The sequence below is a fragment of the Rhodnius prolixus genome, unplaced genomic scaffold (assembly GCF_049639745.1).
Source record: "Rhodnius prolixus isolate KJV_2025 unplaced genomic scaffold, Rpr scaffold_9, whole genome shotgun sequence".
Classification (NCBI taxonomy): Eukaryota; Metazoa; Arthropoda; class Insecta; order Hemiptera; family Reduviidae; genus Rhodnius; species Rhodnius prolixus.
In genome coordinates this window covers 21,488,558-21,507,826 of record NW_027411604.1, presented here as the reverse complement: position 1 = coordinate 21,507,826, position 19,269 = coordinate 21,488,558, and the positions used below count along the sequence as shown (strand labels likewise).

Genomic DNA, 19,269 nt, shown 5'->3' with positions numbered 1-19,269 from the left:
CTAAAGAAGTAATGATTGCTCGATTGTAAAGGACTGCGACTTTAGAGTTAAGATCAAGTTATTAACCATCTAAATTATGAAGCAGTTATTGTATATTTCTCAAAATTATTTGATATGCACCTTCTGGTTTATTCGGCCAGTAAATTAATATTTTTTAAAAAGGAGCTTTCACTTCATTGATTACACATAAAATAGTAAGTTTGAAAATAATTTTTTTAACTTCTTTAGCGAAAAAAATTACGTTTTACTTTCATCAAGAAACGTAAAATAGACGATTAATTTGAATGAGAAATTAATTAAAAATTGAAATACTTTCGAAAGAATCGAAGTAATACATCAAATTTTGACGCTAATTTCTCACTTAAAGATGAAAACTTGGTAAATATTTTTATGGCTAAAATTAGTTATAATTCTAACTATAAAAATGAGTGTAAAGACTTACTGGCATAGTCTGACTGCCGTGTAGACTGTTAATAGCGGCTTGAGCCTCAATATGAGAACTGAATTTCACAAAAGCGCAACCTGTAACAGAAAACAAATTATAATTAATTTAAATGTTTATAATTAGTAATTAAATGTTGAAACTATAATCTGATGGCCAAAATTAAGGGTAAAACGAAGGCGGTTAGCGTCCAGGAAAACTTGAAGAAGTGAGAAAGAAATTGAGTCCATGGACTAGGTATCATTCAAAACTATATGTTTCAAAGGATGGATACTTAAAAGATGGAAAAAGAATCTCGAGTAATCCATAACTCGAGAACATCCATCACGACTTCTTAATGGAGCTCGAGAATGGTAGTGTCTCGTTCATTTGTTCGTCGAAACAACTCGATGGGTGCGAGAAATGAAGGCAGCACATGCCATCCTTTATCTCCATTCTGCATCTTATTCTGTAGTCTTGAAGAGGACTTAGATCATCCACACCTTCCCTCTGTTTGCTTTTACGATGTATTAATCTAATGTAAATAATTTATTCTCTTTAAATTCTATAACCCGAAATTTAACTAGGTATAACTACATTTGGAGTAGTGCTGCACGAGAAACGGGACAAATCTCGGTCTCGGTACCGAGACCGAGACCGAGACGAGACTTGAGCAACCGAGACCGAGACTGAGATCGAGACATGATATATATCTCGTCGAGAAATCTCGGTCTCGTCTCGGTTTTTTAAATATTAATTTTTAGCTACAAAATTATAAAATTGTGTTCTTTATTAATAAATAATCATTACGGGTATTGAATTAATTATTAAAAGATACGATTTTATTATATATGTTCAATATTACTACATCTATTTGACTTCGAATTACATAAGTAAAGTAAGCAAAGTAATGTAATCGCCTATTTTTTCAGGCGGGGCTTTACGTCCAACTACCAATTAGGCGTCGCGGACGGAGGCGACTAGCAAACATATTTTACTGTTAAACATTAAATAAAATCCAAGGCCTAAGACCGGGAATTGAACCCAGTACCACAATACACATTAGCTTCGCAGGTCTCGCACCGCTCGGCTACCGTGGCGGCCCCCTTCGAATTACATAATTTTTACATAAATTCACTAAATTTCACTATTCATATCATTCATTCATTCAATTTCATAAATTTCACTATTAATAATCTAATACTTTGAACTTTGATATTATTTGAATTATATTTTAGAATTTTGGAATTAGTGAATTTGAAAATAAAGACTATCTATGCACCTAAAAAATATTGCCACAAATTTTCGATTTTAAGATACACTTTGCCCAAGCAATGATACATAAAAGAGCTTTTACTGAGTCAGAAGTTAGAGAAGATCTTCTATTGGTCATTATCATCGCAGCTTGCGAAAATAATCTTTCCGATGGCATTGAAGTTGCACAGATACTAAAAATATCTTTTGCCATTCTAGACAAATTTTTGAAGGAATTCTCAAGTGTTTTCCACCATTCTAAAATGTCAACGTCTACTGGTGCTTGGTCTAATTTGGTGTAATTAATTATTTCTGTCTTCCATGCTTCGGTGATATTTGCTGATTTTTGAGCAAATGGTGCAAAAACATACAGTCGTCTTCGTCGTCAAAAGGTGAATCATCAGATTCTTTATCTTCACCAACAGCCATAACTAATAGAGCGGGAAGTTTGTTGGGAGGTGCATTTTTTATTTCACGAATCGACTTGTTATAGCAGGCAGATATGTTATTTGGGTCTTTCATTTGGCGCGTTCTTAACATCTTTTTGAAATTATATAAAGATATATAACAGTAATAGTAATATATGATGCATTGAAGTGTAAGTAGTTGTCTTCTTTTACACACATTTTCATTACCACTATATAAATTAAAATAATTATTAGAAAATAATAACATTTTTTGAAAAGATTATTAACTGCAAACCGCTTTTAATACTTAAAAAAAATTCAAAAAACCGAGACCGAGATATCTCGACGAGACCGAGACCGAGACCGAGACTTGAGCGATCGAGACCGAGATCGAGACTGCATAAAGTATCGCCTCGTCTCGGTCTCGTGCAGCACTAATAATGAAGGAGGAGAAGTACCCTATCTCATTTGTATTTCATTCTGAATATATTAATTTAGTACATATTTAGAGCTGGTAGCTAGTTCGAGATGCTGGAGGTTCTACTGTTTGGTATACTGGAAACGTTACAGTTTGGGATTCTAGGAAGACTGTGATTAAGGGTTCTGGAGAGCCTGCATTTTTGGAATACACTGTTACGGGCTTGGCTGACTGTTAAACTGCGGTTGTAACAGCATTTTTAACCAATCATAAGTCCTGAAAACTCCACATTTCCCCCAATTCTTTTATTTTCAATTTCACTTGAAACAATTGGATTAAAAGAAAGAATCTATGTTTAAAATACCAGATTTTCATTTGCTTGTTTCATCTTTAGTTTAACTATATTTTACTCTAACCAGGTAAAAGTGAAGCACAAGAAATTGTGTTATAAAGGAAAAGCAAGGTTAAAAGCATCTGGTCGTAAGATCACTTACCTGTATAAAGAGCAGTATACCCATGGGTAACAGTGTTCTTAGTGCAACCGTCTTGGGTATTTGTGCAAAAGTTGGAAAGAAAAGAATTTACTGCTGATTCTTCAGCATAACCACTTCGTTTTCTTTATGAGGGAGAATGTCTGTTTGTCCAGTTGTTTTTTTGGAAGCGGAAAGAGTAACAAGTTGTAGATAGATTAGGAAGTATCATAAAATAAAGATAAAGAAAACTGAATGTAAGTAATAAAAGTGCTTGAATAGAAATTGCAATAATAATAATAAAAAAGCTGTAGTGAATAAAAAAGTTTTCAGTTTTCCCCAAAGAGTTTACATTTTTCATAAAATACTTGTTCATATTTTCTTTCTACTTTTTTTACCGGATACCCTCATATATTTCATAAATATTAAACACCAGCAATACTAAGAAGGTATCTTACGGAAGCAAAAATAACAAGGACTGGAATAGTTCTGGATTCAGGGCTCAGTAGAAGGATCATATCGTTGCAGCATCAGTACCAGCACTAGCCAGTAATAAGGAAGTAGCTGAACAACGCTAGCCAATAAAAAAAATTCTATATTTCAATCAGTATAGACACTGATGTTTATAAGGATGTTAAATGGTTAATCTGAGCAAAAAAAATGGTAGAGGAAAACTCTGTTGCCCGTCACCTCTAGTTTCAGAATATGTGACTTGATTTTAGATTTCTGCCCGCATACGCGGCTGACGCGCGACCAAAAGTAAGAATTTGCGGTTGACCCCCATTTTCATATACACAGTTTTAAAGAGTATAAAAAGTTATGAAAGAAACCGGAAACCGCAATTCGATATCTTTAAAATTAACGGTGCTAGGCCATTTTAAAATTTGGTATTTTTAATCATATTTCAATTTTTTAACTTGTTGTCAAAGAGAAAGAAGAGCACGTGATAGGTCATTTTTATGTATTTTTTCATCCCCTTTCTACTAAAAATATTGCCAAGGCAGTAAAGCTAGTATTTTTTCTTAAAATCGGAAAATAAGTCGTTTTCCAAGTGATTTTTCTAAGATAAATCAAACGTTAAGAGCTTTAGATGTTCTCAAGCATACACAAAATGGCTAAAAATTAATTTTACATCTGTTTACAAACAAGAAGGTTTAATAATTATTTGGTAATTTTGGGAGAGTTGCGTTTAATTATCAAAAAAATTGGTAACCTCCTGCCACATATTTAATTGATCAATATCTTTCATGGAAAGGATCCAACTTAATTTATCAAATAATGCAGTTTTGCAGCATTTAAAGGTGTCTCCTCAGATACAGAGAGCAGTTGACAACCTCCAGGCTAACCTGGCTTGCGAGTCAGAGGAGGCACCTTTGAAGACACAGTACATGCTTCACAAGTTAAAGTCACATATTCTGAAACTAGAGGTGATGGGCAACAAATTTTTCCTCTACCATTTTTTGCTTAGATTAACCATTTAAGCATGAAATGCATTTGAGCCGCCTTAAAATGAACACCCTGTATAGTTCAGTAGTAAGATCGTAAGATAATGAACATAAAAATTTGCCTAGACTAAGAGACCTTACCCGGGGGGGGGGGCAAGCAAATAGGGACACCAAGTGGCGTATTTCCTCTGCACATAATTTTGGTATGTATAAGGAGGAATCTGCAAATTCGTATAAATATCAGGCTAATTTCAGCTATTCATCGCTTAAAAAGCGTAGCTAGAAGTAGCTAGGATAGTGTTGGGCAAACCTTTTTTAGAAGAGGGCCAAAAACTAAAAGGGTAATTTTTGACGGGTCTTAAGAATTTTTGTACTTAAAAGAAAAGCAGTAAGTAAGGCATTTTTATAATATTAAAATTCAACTAATGCAATGTATGAAGCTGCGAGAGTTTTGATAATAGTTCCGTCATAATTTGGTCCAAATCGGGGACGTAGTTATTCTTAAGAGTGAACTGAGGTGGTTCATTCGTCAATCTATATCTGACACAGCGTTTTCTAAGTTTCAATATTGGAAAAAGCTGCTCACAAATATGTGAAATGTAATTGAAGAGCTTGGAGTTATCTACATTTTTTCAGAAAATGTGTTTAGTTGCGCCCCCTATTGTATGTTCAATTCTACAACTTATGGTGCATAAACGAGTCATTATGCAGACTCGTTTATTATTTCTTATATTTACTGATTCTCTAACCTAGGTTAGATTTGGAGCAAAAATGAGTTTTCTACTGCAGATAACTTTCTTTTGCTCCAAACAGAAAAGATGACGCACTCAATCAAACATGATTTAACTCAGTTGTGAGGAGGCGTGCGCTGCAGGCAACAGAAGGTGTATGTACTTAGTCTGTGAGTGCTTTTTTTCCCCCTAATGTAAGTTATTTTGGCTCCTTATTAAGTATAATATTAATAGTTTTTTGTTTTAAAAAGTGGTTAGTAACCCAAGTAGCAAGGAAATAATATACAATTATTTTAAAACTAGTTTAAAACAAGTTTATCGATAAAATAATTTTTAAGGTCTTTTCAATTAGTTTAAAATTAGGTATTTTAAAATATGCTGACAAATTTAATATTGAAATAATTTTAAATCAAGTTAAATATTATTTTATTAGGTTTATTTAATGTTTATATTAGGAACGTAGATATTATTATTTTTCTTTTTGACAGGCATAATATTATACCTAACATTCGCTTCGACAAGTCACAAAATGCCACTTAAAAGCTCAAAAACAAGAAATCTGTTGAATAAAGGACTTAATATGTACTCAAGTTTTACTGAAAATTATGATTTTGGTGCTAAAAAGAGTTAGCTGCAAAATAACTTTTGCTTATAGCAAAAAGTGCCCTAGAAAGTTCAAATTGAGAGCCCCAAATGACCCCATCACAATATATTAACTAATCCTTACAGCAGACACAACATAAGGAATACATCTTAAAGCATATTTAGTTTTTTGTCCCTACTAAAAATTTTAAAAAACTGTAGATAACTCCTTTTTGCACTAAGCTCTTCAATTGTTATTTTGTAATTAATATTATAAAATAAGTGACGAGCCGGATTGAACCTATCTCTGGGCCGGAGTGAAAATTCTAGAAGTTTGTTTGTTTTTTTTTTTTTTTTTTTTTGGAATTGATTGGAAAAACAGGAAGTCGTTGGTTCTAAAAAAAAGGAAGGAAGTGCAAAGGACTGTTTTTCCCCATTAAGAAAAAGGACAAAAAAGAAGTTAATTCTTTGGCGAATCACTTACATTTATTTCTCTCCTAGTGATGGTTGTAAAATATTCAAGACTTTCTTCCTTTTGCCACACTTTTCCATCAAAGAAATGTATAAGAAGATGAAAAGTAGGATCTAAAAGAGGAGAGTTCATGTTTTTAACAAGCAAACAAGGTGCGGAACGGTGTGACAATCATGAATGTATCTGCTGCACATTGGGTCGACTTTTCCTTACCAAATAAGGGAGAGAAATTTCGTGGACCAAGGCGGAAAAAAATTAAAAAGTTAATAAGTTTGATGGGTGGGTGACGAACGGTCGGACTTTATCTACAGTTTACTAAATTATTGTGCTACACGTCACCAAACTTACAAGCCAATAGGTAATGTACATTATTTGAAAAAGTTTGGTTCCTTTTTCCTTTTTTTTTTTGGTAAAAGTGTGAGGAAATTAGGGAAGTGGGAAAAAAGGTCTGAGGAGAAGATGAAGAAAAGGGTCCTTTTCTGGTGAGGAAAGCAAGGACGAGAAAATGAGAAAAAAGGAGAATGACCATTTTCTCATTGGCAGGGCAGTTCCTTGCTACCGTTCACACAGTTCTTGTAAGATGACACTTCTTCTTTCCCTTTTAGCGTTTTTTTTCCCCCGTTGCTGTTCATTCCGCTTCGCACACCCAGACAATCTCCTGTCAAACTAACACTCCTCAATGAGCGGAACAACTCTTTGATCCTCCCCTTCATTCTCTCCTCCTCCACTCCTTACACTTCAAGTTCTTTTTCTACGTCATAAATCCTCCGTCTCGTAGACCATTCCACCATCTTCCTTGCCATTCAAACCTTTTCCATTTAATTAAATGACTTGTACATATTTAATTAAAGTTTAGAGATGGAAACTTGAGTAACCAGAGTTGAAATAAGGGCTCAACTGGACCAACTTTTTCCCTCTTGGGCTATTTTGATGCCAGTTGTAATAAGTGCAATTGATTCAGGCTGAGCAAAGAATGAAATATAAAAATTAATCAAGTTTAAATTAAAATCTCAGCTAAAATAATTTAGGGCGAATTCTTTATAAAAAATATAAATCTGTTGCGAACACACACGTAATTTATCTTGCCAAATTTTCCCGAGTTCCCACATTTTTCTAAATTTTTCTCTTCTCAAACGATTTTTCCCTCAGAAAAGAAAATTATTCAAATACCAGTTACAGATCTACCTTTTGGTTTTAGAGTTCAGAGATAATAGCAGAAACCATTTTTAAAATTGAAACGTCTATCCAGTAAAATAATACTTTTCTGTCAATGAATTTTGACCGCTAAGTTACAATCAGGTACTCTGGAGGGACCAATTTGAAATATAGATTTCTTGTGAATAATATAGATTTCCAGCTTCTTGTGAATATAGATTTCCAGCTTCTTGTGAATATAGATTTCCAGCTTCTTGTGAATATAGATTTCCAGCTTCTTGTGAATATAGATTTCCAGCTTCTTGTTTATATAGATTTCCAGCTCCTTGTGAATAATATAGATTTCCAGCTTCTTGTGAATAATATAGATTTCCAGCTTCTTATGAATATAGATTTCCAGCTCCTTGCGTACGTTTTCCTTTTTGAGAAACATACTTTTTTTTCTCTAAAAACTACATTCTTTGCAGTCAAAGGATATCAAAAAGAATATTTATGATGGGGATTCTTCATAGAAAACATCTTTTCTATCAAACTGTTTCTTCTCACCAAACTTAAGCAGCCGGATTCTAACCCGAGATAACCGTGTGGGAATCCGGTACGCTAACCAATGAAATAATCACTTCTCTGTTAGACATTAAATACCCTATTAAGAATATGAGAGGTGGAGTTTTCAATCAAGGATTTGGGAGCCATCTGTGGCGTTAAGAAACCCGCCTCGAATCATCATTGCCACCATTATCGCCACTTCGCGCTTCTGCATCACTCGGTAAAAGGCCTACCTTTTTGCTCATCAATTCCATCGCTACTACATACTTACTATGCCTTTATTATTTGTAATCACATTTCATCATTTCATTTCATTCGCTGTTAATCTATAATTACTTGGTGAATCCGAAGAGGAAACTTCATAATTCTCTTAAATTACAGATACAAAAATACAAATCTTAAATGCGCACAGACAAGGCATTATTTACGTTGAGTGCAATAAAGTGTTTATTGTTAAGTACCGTGAGTTCCTCAAATAATCAGATGGCTCAGTAAAATTGCAACTAAGTGAAACATTATTTTAAATAGAATTCATATTCTTTGCATCAAATTGAATCAACCGCGTTATGAAGCAGGGCAAAAAATGGAGAAAAATGGCTAGAATGAAGGAAAATAAGCATACTGTTATGGATTTATTATTATTCGTGAATGGGGAGTGGATCCGAAGCTTATTCTGAGCCCATTATGGCTACCCCCAAAGAATAGCTATTTTATTATCACTATATTTATTACTATACAGTAACATACTGCCTAGGTTGAAAAAAAAATTCCTGTTCTGAGCTTGATTCACAGCTCGAGCACTATCCTTAAGTGGGTAACAGCCTAAGCTGTTCCAACGTCAACCTATTTCGACTAAGCTCTGAACAATTTGGATGTCTTATCCTGCGACACACTAACTGTACAAAAGAGATCATATAAACCAATCAGGAGTAATTCAGCTATAAATGAACATGTGTTGTGAATATTTTGCAGATCTAGTTGAAACTGCATTGCATCAAAACTTTTTCTTTTTTTTTTCAGTATCACGAGTAAGAGAATCAACTCACGATGTTTTATATATGCGGCCCGATAAACCTCCAATTTTATTGAAGTGACTCCTTAAACCACAATATCCCAGTTAGAGTACTAACCAGATGACTGAGACAGGCTCAAGTTATAAGGAAACAGGAAAGAAGTTATGGTAAAGAAATCACAGACTGAAAGAACAGAACATCCTTAGCACTACTACCTCTGCGTCATTCTTCGTAAAATATTAATTGTGATTAAATATTTAAGTTCAAATCCAAATATGGAAGGTAATTAGTTAAACGAAACTACCAATTTACAGTTTAAATTTTGTGCGTTCTAACAATTTTTCTGAGCTAATTTACGTTGCAAGATACTTACAACTGTGAGAGGGCAAAAAGGTGTCTATTAAATAGTTACTTTTTTCCTGTGACATCACTAGCGATCATCACTACGTCAGATACAGACCATCGATGACTGTACTTTAACCAGAATACACTTTTATAACATTCCTTACAATAAAGGAGGTTTTTATAAACCCAAGTACAGCGCGAAATGAACTGCTCTAGTTTAATTTCCAATTAATGGCCGATAGAAATGGTAATAACTACTTTCAAATTACAAATTTTTTGCTTCAAAGAACAATTCTTTCATCACACTCTTCAAAAACTTATTATATTTATATTTGTTTTAATATCAATAACAGATAGAAAATGATTATTAAATATTAAAAAATGAAAAAAAATATGTATGTATATAAGTGGCAGGTTATGTGAAAATTAGTTCCTAAAAGAACAATAGGGCAATAAAGAAAAAGTTAAAAATATTACAAAGAAGTTCAGAAGCGCTCAAGTACAGCGGAAAAAGAAGAGAGTAAAAAAAAAAGCAGGCTTGCCAACATTAATATCAGATGCAATTAAAGCTGCAGAACGACTTAATAAATTTAATCCACTTCACAATTATCCAGCATCTCGCTGCTCTTTCTCATTACTATCTTTTTCTCTTTTACTTGATTTTATTAAAGACTTTTTTTTTTCTTTTTTTCATCGTGCTCGTAATTTTCTGCTGATGATTTTTTGTTATTAAAAAACATTTATTTGGGCGCGCATAACGCGTTTATTATTATTATTATTATTATTTTTTTAATTTATTTATTTTCACAACTGCAGAATAATTCTGCATCAAGTGAAGCTGATACAACATGATAATGGAATAGATACATGAATACATGAGGGGAGAATTCACCCATTGGTGAAACTCCCAAAGTGGTACTGTTCACTATTGTACATTGGCTCTTACTTCATTTAGAAGATCGCGTGGCCATCTGCGCTTCAACCGCCTGGGAGGATTTCCTGGTAGAGTGGTAAGTTGAGCTACTAGAGGATTGGGATGTGAGGTGATTGATGTGTGGAATTTAAAGTAACGGGATCTTACAGCTTCTGAAACATAAGGAACAAGGAAATCTCGGTGCAAGGTATGATTGGAAACAAAGTAAGGAGCATTAGCGATTCGACGGAGAGTTTTTGACTGGAAGGATTGGATTCTTGTAGATATTGGAAGCTTTGGCTGAGCCCCAAAGTTCCATTCCGTAAGTCCAGGCAGGTTTCAGTATCATAGTGTAGATAAGTCGTTTATTCTGTAGAGAGAGTTTAGATCGCTTGTCGAGAAGTCTAGAGAGAAGTTTGTATCGTCTGTTCAGTTCTTTCCGTTTGAGTCTAGTATGTGGATTCCAGGTTAGGCGTTTGTCCATGAAGAGTCCTAGGTACTTAACACAATCTGTTGTGGGAAGAGGAGTGAGGATTAAGTAAACGGGTGGAAGGATAGTTCGCCTTAGGGAGAATGTAATGTAATTACATTTATTTTCATTAATTTTAATTCTCCATTTCTTTAGCCAAGGCTCAAGAGATTCTATATGGGATTGGAGGAAGCGGTAGGCAAGGACCGGGTCTTTATGAGGAGAGAGGATGGCCGTATCATCGGCATAAGTATAAAGGAAGGTACGAGGATTGGTTGGAATATCAGCAGTGTATATGGTGTAGAGTACAGGCCCAAGGACACTTCCCTGGGGAACACCTGCTCGAACTGGGTAACAAGGAGAGTAGGAATTTCCAAAGACGACACTAAATAAGCGTCCAGTAAGGTAAGATTGAAATATGTAGTTGGTAGGATGCTCTTGAGTTTGGCAAGCAATCCCCGGTGCCAGACGCGATCGAAAGCTTGAGCAACGTCGAGAAAAACTCCCGGACAATACTGTCCATTCTCAAGAGAGGTTGAGATTACATCCACAACACGATGACATTGCTGGACTGTAGAGTGATGAGCGATTATTATTATTATTTTTAATTAATGTTGCGTAAATATGCGTAGCTTTGTTTCAATTAATTTTTTTCTAATTTTAATATTTTATATCTGTTTCTCAGAGTCTTATCATCTAAATACAGTTCGAAATAAAATAAAACTTAGCGTGCAGGAAATAGAGAATTTCCGGAAAATGAGTAATCAGAGAACTTCCGTAGTTTTAAGAGATTTTAAGAAAAACTTTGCCTAAAAAATGAGCACAAAGGGCATTTTCAAAAATTGTTTTTTGTAGTGTTACCTTTTTCTGTAAACAACGTAAGGCCTAAAACGCATTTTCTTTATTTTAATTTTCAAAACAAAGTTACAGAACATCATATATGCAATGAGCACATCAAGTTTTGAAGAAAATCATAAGAAACATTTTCGGAAAAACCTTAAAAAAAAGAGAAATCTTTTTTGTTAAGTTGTTCACTTTTTGATTTTGATCAAAACGGAAGTATTAAATTTTAACTTCTTGTTAGTTTCTGGTTTTAAGTTATGCTGGATACTTTCAAATGTTCTATTTATATAAATTGCTATTGAAAACCTTTTTTTCGAACTCAGGGAGGCTTCAAAACTAAAAATTTGCAAATTGGATTACAATAAGTTCGCTTATTATTAGAGTGAGATGTAGTAGAAAAAAACAAGTCGAATTACAACAGTCAAAAATTTTTGACGCCTAACTCAGCTAAACTATTTTACTATTAAATAAAAAAAAATTAAGATTTTTCCCTAGTTTTTATTGGTGGCCTTGATTCCTACTGTAGTGTCACAGAATTAGGTAATTGAATAGTTGGAAAAAGTGGCTGTAAATGAATCTAATGAAGCTCAAATCAATAGAAGCAATTTATTTCTGAGATCTGTCATTTTAAAATCATGTTTAAACCTGTTTTATCCACCAAATTCAGTTCGCAATCTTCAAAATTATTATATAGGAAATTTAATGGTTCCAGCGAGGTAGTGATAGAAAGGCTGCGCGAGGTAGTGGTGTTGTTGACAAAGAGGCTGTGCGAGATAGTGGTGTTGTTGACAGAGAGGCTGTGCGAGGTAGTGGCGTTGTTGACCAGAGAGGCTGCGTGAGTTAGTAGCGTTGTTGACAAAGAGGCTGTGCGAGATAGTGGCGTTGTTGACCAGAGAGGCTACGTGAGGAGAAGATGTGATTGTATAAGTAGAAAGCAGAATATTTTGGATGCACATCCTACACTCAGTGCAATTCGCTACACCCTCGTGAAATTTTCATTGACAACATCCTGCGGAGGGGGAGAAGTACACGAAGTGAATACGTACGTGAAAATCTCATGTCTCATTTAAAACAGTGTTGCATAAGCTGAAGCGGTTAGTGGGTTTTGCAGAAGTGTTCGATGTAGAAGCGAGTTTATGTTTGTGTAAGGGGTGTTTGGCGATGAGGGAGCACGAAATGTAAGAAGTGGTTGGGGATACAGAGATTAGAGAACATTTGAGTTAGCAAGTTTTAATTAGGTTACTTCGTACAACCTCTCATCCCCCTTGACAGACTCCATTCCCCATGCTTAAGATAGGTAGATGCGTGTTTTTGGAGGCTGAGGGTGTTGTGACCTAACTTTGCTTCCCATTCCTTGGACTGAGAGAGGTCTTACCAAGTCTACAGTGAAAATCAGTAACTAGTATACTTTGTGTTAGTGCGTATGTAAGTATCTATAAATGTGCATGTGGGTTACTCTGGCATGGGTTTAGGGGTATAGTTGTCTATGGAAAGTTTAGAGAGTATAGCAACCGCTAGCAGCGATGGGTTGCTTACTCCAGAACATGTTCTCTATATAGTACGCATCCACAGTTTGGAGAGCAGGAGGAAACGTTGGCAATGTTTAAGGAAAACAGTGATTCCAACTCCTTGCCCAAATACAGCCACTAATATCGTTAAATAGACAGGACAGAGTGTGTAACTATTCCGGACGAGTATTGCTTTTAGTGTTCCTAGTAAACGCTACTTCTACAGTTAACCAGCTGAAGCGTGCTCTCACTTAACTCTACTCCCCTATGTCGCTAAGACACCAATCAATGTAATTTTGAAAAGTAATTAACAATCTGATCACTCTTTTATAAAGTTGATTCTATTATGTTCTTTTCATCTTAATACAATTTACATTTTTTTATCTAGCTGAACCCGGCCACGCTTTGCTTTTTTTTTTAATCTGCAACAGCAGACCGATTCGATTGATGGCATTCATAATTGATTGAGAACTTTGTTCGCGATTTTTAATCACAAACATTCAATAATTATCAACTCATCGTTGTAGATTTCTGCTGTGAAATCCATGTTAATATTTCAAATTTCCCTAGCGTATTCGACGGAAAATATCTTCAGCCACTTGCGATCTATACAGGGTGTATACGGAGGAGTGGTCGAAACTTCGGGAGGTGATTCAGCAGCTCAAATGCAACAAAAAATATTCTATTCACTTTGGCCCGATTCTCAATAGTGTCCAAGATATTTGCATTTTAAACTTTTCTGTCGATATTCGCGTTTTTCACCATAAAAACGGCCGTAACATTTCTATCCTTTATCCTACAACAAAGCTGCTTATTCCAAACGAAAGAGCATTAAATTTCCTATAAATCTGCTCAATACAGAGCCTCAAAACGTTTCTTATAACAATGAAATTTTTACTTTAATGTCTAAAAAATTAGTTCTCGATGATTTTCGTTAAAATTTTCAACTGTATTTATTCAAAGATTAATGAATCAAGGAGTCACATAATTTCAGAAAAAGTTGCGCATTTATTGAGCTTCAAGATCATATGGATTTTTTTGGTTTTTAATAAAACCCTACCCCGAACAGAGGGGGTGTAAATGCAGAAAACTGGGATTTAGCGTAACCGACTTTTCACTGCTAATTTACTCAAATGTCAATTTTTGGAGAAGGAACAAAGAGAAAAGTAACCATTTTAGTTTTAACAATTATTATTTAATAAAACGGAAGTATAAAATGCAGTAGCAATAGAATAGAATATTTTTTTGTTCCATTTGAGCTGCTGAATGACCTCCCGAAGTTTCGATCACTCCTCCGCATACACCCTGTATATCTTCCATAACTTTGTTGGAGATGAAATTGGAGTGTGGGCCGATCCATATGATTGCAAACAATGCACGAATTCGCTTTTGCACGCATGATTAATGCATACATCTTCAGTGTCGGTCGTTCTCCAATAAATTCTTGACATGCACTGCGGAAAGTGGCATGTGTAACGCCTTTGACAATTCTCAATTGCTGGAAAGATGTTGGACCGGGTTTATTTAAGAAAGAAGCATTCATTTTGATTTGGATGCATCAGTTTTCGTAAACGCGTCTTTTTGACATTACATTAACGTTGTAGCAGGTGGATTCAGTGCTATTTGTTGCACCTTGAATTCTATGAACATTAAATTTAATAATGCAATCGGAAACATTGAAATGGAATCGTAAAATATTTAGTATAGCGTGTGTTGCTTTTACGTCCAATAGATGGCGCTGTGTTCCAAAAAAAAGCATGTTTTTACCTGTTTCACTGGTGTGACATTTATATAATTGGTATATAAAAGAAACGCCCGTATAGAAATTGCAGATTTGTGTCAAACTTTCAAAGCAATCGGTGAAGAAATTTCAGAGATTTAAGATTTTGAACAAACCAACATTTACATTTTTATTTATATAGGTTTTTATTGTAATATGAGTATTTGTAAAAGTATTTACTTTTATTACAGAAGATTCAGTCACCTAATCAAAATAGTAAACCATTTCTTATTCAATAGCCATTTTCACAGATTAATTTTCTTTTATTTAGCACAATTGTTTGAAGAAGCTGGACTCTTGTGAACAATAATAAAATAACAATCAAAAAATGGAAACTGATAAAGTTTAAATAAATTACATTACCTAAAAGCAGATAATAGTACTTTTTAATTAAAAATTGACCTGCCTGTCCATGACATTAGCAATCTAGCAAAAGTGCAGGTTATAAAAAAAAAAGGAGGTTTCAGAATAAATCAATGACTGGATTATTGCTGTCACTTTTTGAATTCTATGAAGTTGCCTTTGAGAATTGACTTTTAGAAATAATTTTCCGTACTTTTAATCAAATATTGGCCCGCAATCAGCTTCTATAAATTGTTGATTTATAAAAGAAAACGACATTTTTCAATGACAGGGGCACTGTAAGAATGATGGCTAAGATGAACGTAGCGATTTCCAGTTAGAAAAATACCAAAATCCCTATCTTAGGGTAGTAGCAAGCAGCTGTTTATTTCTAAAAAGGTATTCATTATGTTTGTAATAGAAAATGAGGAAGGTAGCCCCAGTAGCCGAGCGGTTAAAGCTAAGATGTATTGTGGTACTGGGTTCGATTCCCGGACTTAGGCCTTGGATTTTATTTAATGATTAGTAAAAGGAATTACAGTAAAGTGTGTTTGCTATACACCTCCGTCCACGACACCTAATCTGTAATTGGACGTTTAAGCCCGCCTGAAAAAATAGGCAATTACTTTACTTTAGAAAATGAGGAGAAATTGAAAACATTAAAGTATTGATTTACGAAATTTAGCCGGAAATTAAGTAACCCCAAACGGAATCTCAGGTTTAATTTTCTAAAATTATTTTTATTTTTTAAACATTTTGTTCACACTCAGACAGACACACTGACAAAAAAAAAACTAGCTGTGTCATGGACACGACCGTGTGTTGTACGTGAATACGTTTACGTAACGGGTTATATTTTTTATATAAAATATTTTTATTTATGTATTTAGGATGAAATCAAGGAAACAAATCGACGATCGAACACAATCTATGCCTATACAGTCCGTTGTCGATGTAGAAGCGATTTCATCATCCACTTGCATAATTTCAACCGGCCCCAGCTGCAGATGTACTGACACCGTCGTTGATCCGCTCGGCCGCATTCATTCTTTTACGTTCCCGGCACAGCTTGACTCGGTCATATGGTGTTTTAGTATTACCATTTGATTGTTCTTGAGAAGCCCCTTTCCAACCGTATACGATCTCTGTATTTGGTTTTGGCTTTTCGACGCGTATAGGCCGACATTATATATTTTTGATAATATTTTTTAATTCTAACACCTTATTATATTCACTGTCACTATTTTACAATAGATTCAATGTTTTATATACAATAGATAGATTGTGACGACAGCTGACGATTAAAACTTAAACGAGCATCGTAGCTTCTCCGAGTCAAAAGTTATACTAATTGCAATCTCGATACGCAGCAAAATGATCTCAAAATGGCGGCGCTTCTTCCGCCACCGCGCGCGATGCGTCACAGTTCTCGCTTATCGTAATGAATTCTTTGATTCTTTCAGTGGCCTGATTTAATTTTGGATGTAGACGATAGATTCGAAACTATAATGCCAAACTGTATCCTGATTTTGTTATCACTAGGTTTTTTGGATTGCCTCCATATGATAGTAAATTTAAAGACGTATTCACGTCAAAATCCTTGTAAACATTCTTTATAACACGCTAAGAACGCCAAAACAATAATTTTCGTTTAATGCTGGATTTTGGAAATTTGATACGAACTTCTACCCTGTTTATTTTTTGGATCTAACAGTAAAAAGAAATCGATATTTTTTAAAACTTTAATCAGGGAATTAAGTAATTTGTTTTGGACGAAATTATTGAATAAAATTATTTCCGTTGATAGAAATTCCAAATTGCAGGTATCCTTTCTTGGCTAGGGAGGTGTGTTTGTATTTGTTAAGGTAATATGGAAATTACCGCGGGATAGCAGGACGTTTATGCACTTCATTAGTGGGGAACTGCTAGCTAGTTTCACAAGCTCCCAGAGTTGGAACTGAGTATAAGAGTATAGTAGCTGTGCTTTCCCTAAAACAATAGACTTCCTGTTGTGCGGCTGAGTGGCCTCAATTGGTGGGAGGACTGCAGGACTAAGAGGGAAAATGGGTAGACTAAGGTTTTCTGGGATAGTAGTGGCGGCGAAGGGGGAGCAGGCCTCTACCCCAGAAACGTTGTTGTTGTGAACTGGATAGGGGAAAGGTTTTGGTTTAGGTTGGAAGCCATTTTCCTCTTCCCTCGGCCACCTTGCAATTCCCTTCCTCATCACACACTCAGTTATTCCCCTGACCGTCTTTTACTTCATCGCGCCAATGTTTTCCCTTCCCTATTCTGCCGCACTAGGCCCACTTAGCGGCGGCGCGCTCGTCGGTTCGTGTACTATTTCTCTTTCGTATTGCCCCTTTCCTCACACTATACTTGGGCGCGCATTAATCCTTTACTTTACACTTTATCACCAACCTATTCTCTATCCCTCTTACACCGCCCTCTGTCTCCCTCTTATTTCAGGGTCCTTCCTTCAACTGTTTTGGTGCTCAAGAGAGAGAGAGAGAGAGAGCGCGCGCGCGTATGTGTATATCTAGTTGTGGAAGGGGGACGGCAGCAAGTGAGTGCTTCCGTACGATAGCGAACGAGGCGGCGCGTACGTACCCAGAAAAGTGATTTATGAAGCGAAATCAATCTCTTTACACTAGACCTGTAAGCCAGTATCACAACAGGCCTTCTCTATCCAAAAGACCTCGAAAACATTTCTACAATCACCTATCTAATAAGCCTTTGTGGAAGGCTAAATCTTTAACTTCCTTTACCACTTAACCGCAACACCGGAAATCCTGTCTGTTATTGCCATCATCTTCTTAACTTTCAAAAATTTTACCACAGTTTTGATAACAAAAACTATTCCTCACTATCACATTCACAAAAATTGGTCACTTTCTTTGATTTCATGTTACACTTCACACTCAGTGTTATCTAAAGATTCAATTCTGGCTCATCCAAGATTATAAGAGAATCTCTACCTCAAATAAAACAAAAATGGCAAATAGAAAAAACACGAAAACAATACCTTCTCTATTTATTGTACATTTATTGTAAGAGAAAGATAAAAAATAACGATTACGAATTTGTATTATTCATTAGTGAACATAAATTAATTATATTTAGGAATCATATTAGCGAAGATTCGGTCAAAAGATATCAGTAAATTAGTTTTTACACCACCTTTTGGATAAATTTATTGTCATCCTCAAGGCCTGGATATTACAAATATATTACAAACAATTAGGCTATTAAAACGTATAAAAGTGAAAATATACATCTTACAAAAAAAATTGATTCTATTACAGATGATATTAATAACAATTCGCTCGACCTACGTTGTTATGCGAATAGGTTTAGAGTTACAAAAAACTGACATCTATAAAAAGGGAAGATTAGGTATTATCCAAGAATTACCTTTAATTATATATCCAAGTATTATTTGTTATATCAAGGCTCTGTATAAGACAAAATTGAATTTCCACGTTCCTGATCTGGAGATATCAGGTTCAAATCCAGCTGGTGAATTCTTGGATTTTTTCTCTTCCTAGGACAGTCTTTCTCAAAGAGGACGATAACGGCCCCCTTGTTGGTGGCCTACAGGGGGGTGGTAAAGGGACCATAGTAAATTGGGGGGGAGGTTGAAGCGGTTTAGGGAGGCCGATGGCTGATTTATGTTTTTCTAATATTTAAACTAAAATTAAAACCTGCCTACTACACTATATCGATTATTTTCTTAATTTTGGCTATAAAAACCAATCCCACCATTGTATCCTGAGTTGTGATCGATGGTTCAACGATTTTTTGACAGCATTCCCATCTTCGTATTTGTGTGAACGTGGATTTAGTTCTGTGGCAACACTGCTAAATAGAAAGAGAAATCGTTTACGAGTTACCGAACGCAGTGACTTACGGCTGTTTTTTGAGTAAATTCGAGCTTGATATTAAACAAACTTGTTTAAAATCATCAGATTCATCTCTCACATTAAATTAGCTTTAAAATTTAAATTGAAATGTTTGTTTTAATTCGAATAAAAGTTTTACTAAACATTATTCATAAAGTTGCATTTTATTGCTCTAATTAGAACAGCCTCATTAAAAATGTAAGTTCGAACTCAGAAACAGGATAAGACTCTTATGGGACGCTATAATTAAATTAAA

The 19,269-nt window shown here is 34.9% G+C and overlaps 1 protein-coding gene across 14 annotated transcripts in view; it reads right to left on the bottom strand.

Moving 5' to 3' along the window:
* The window catches only part of bru3 (CUGBP Elav-like family member bruno 3), an 838,385-nt gene that overhangs the window by 117,537 nt on the left and 701,579 nt on the right, over window positions 1-19,269 (bottom strand). For all 14 annotated transcript variants that reach the window (XM_074127777.1, XM_074127785.1, XM_074127783.1 and 11 more), the window contains one exon: window positions 443-522. In XM_074127777.1, coding sequence (XP_073983878.1) covers window positions 443-522 — 80 coding nt within the window. The remainder of the gene's footprint in view (window positions 1-442; window positions 523-19,269) is intronic.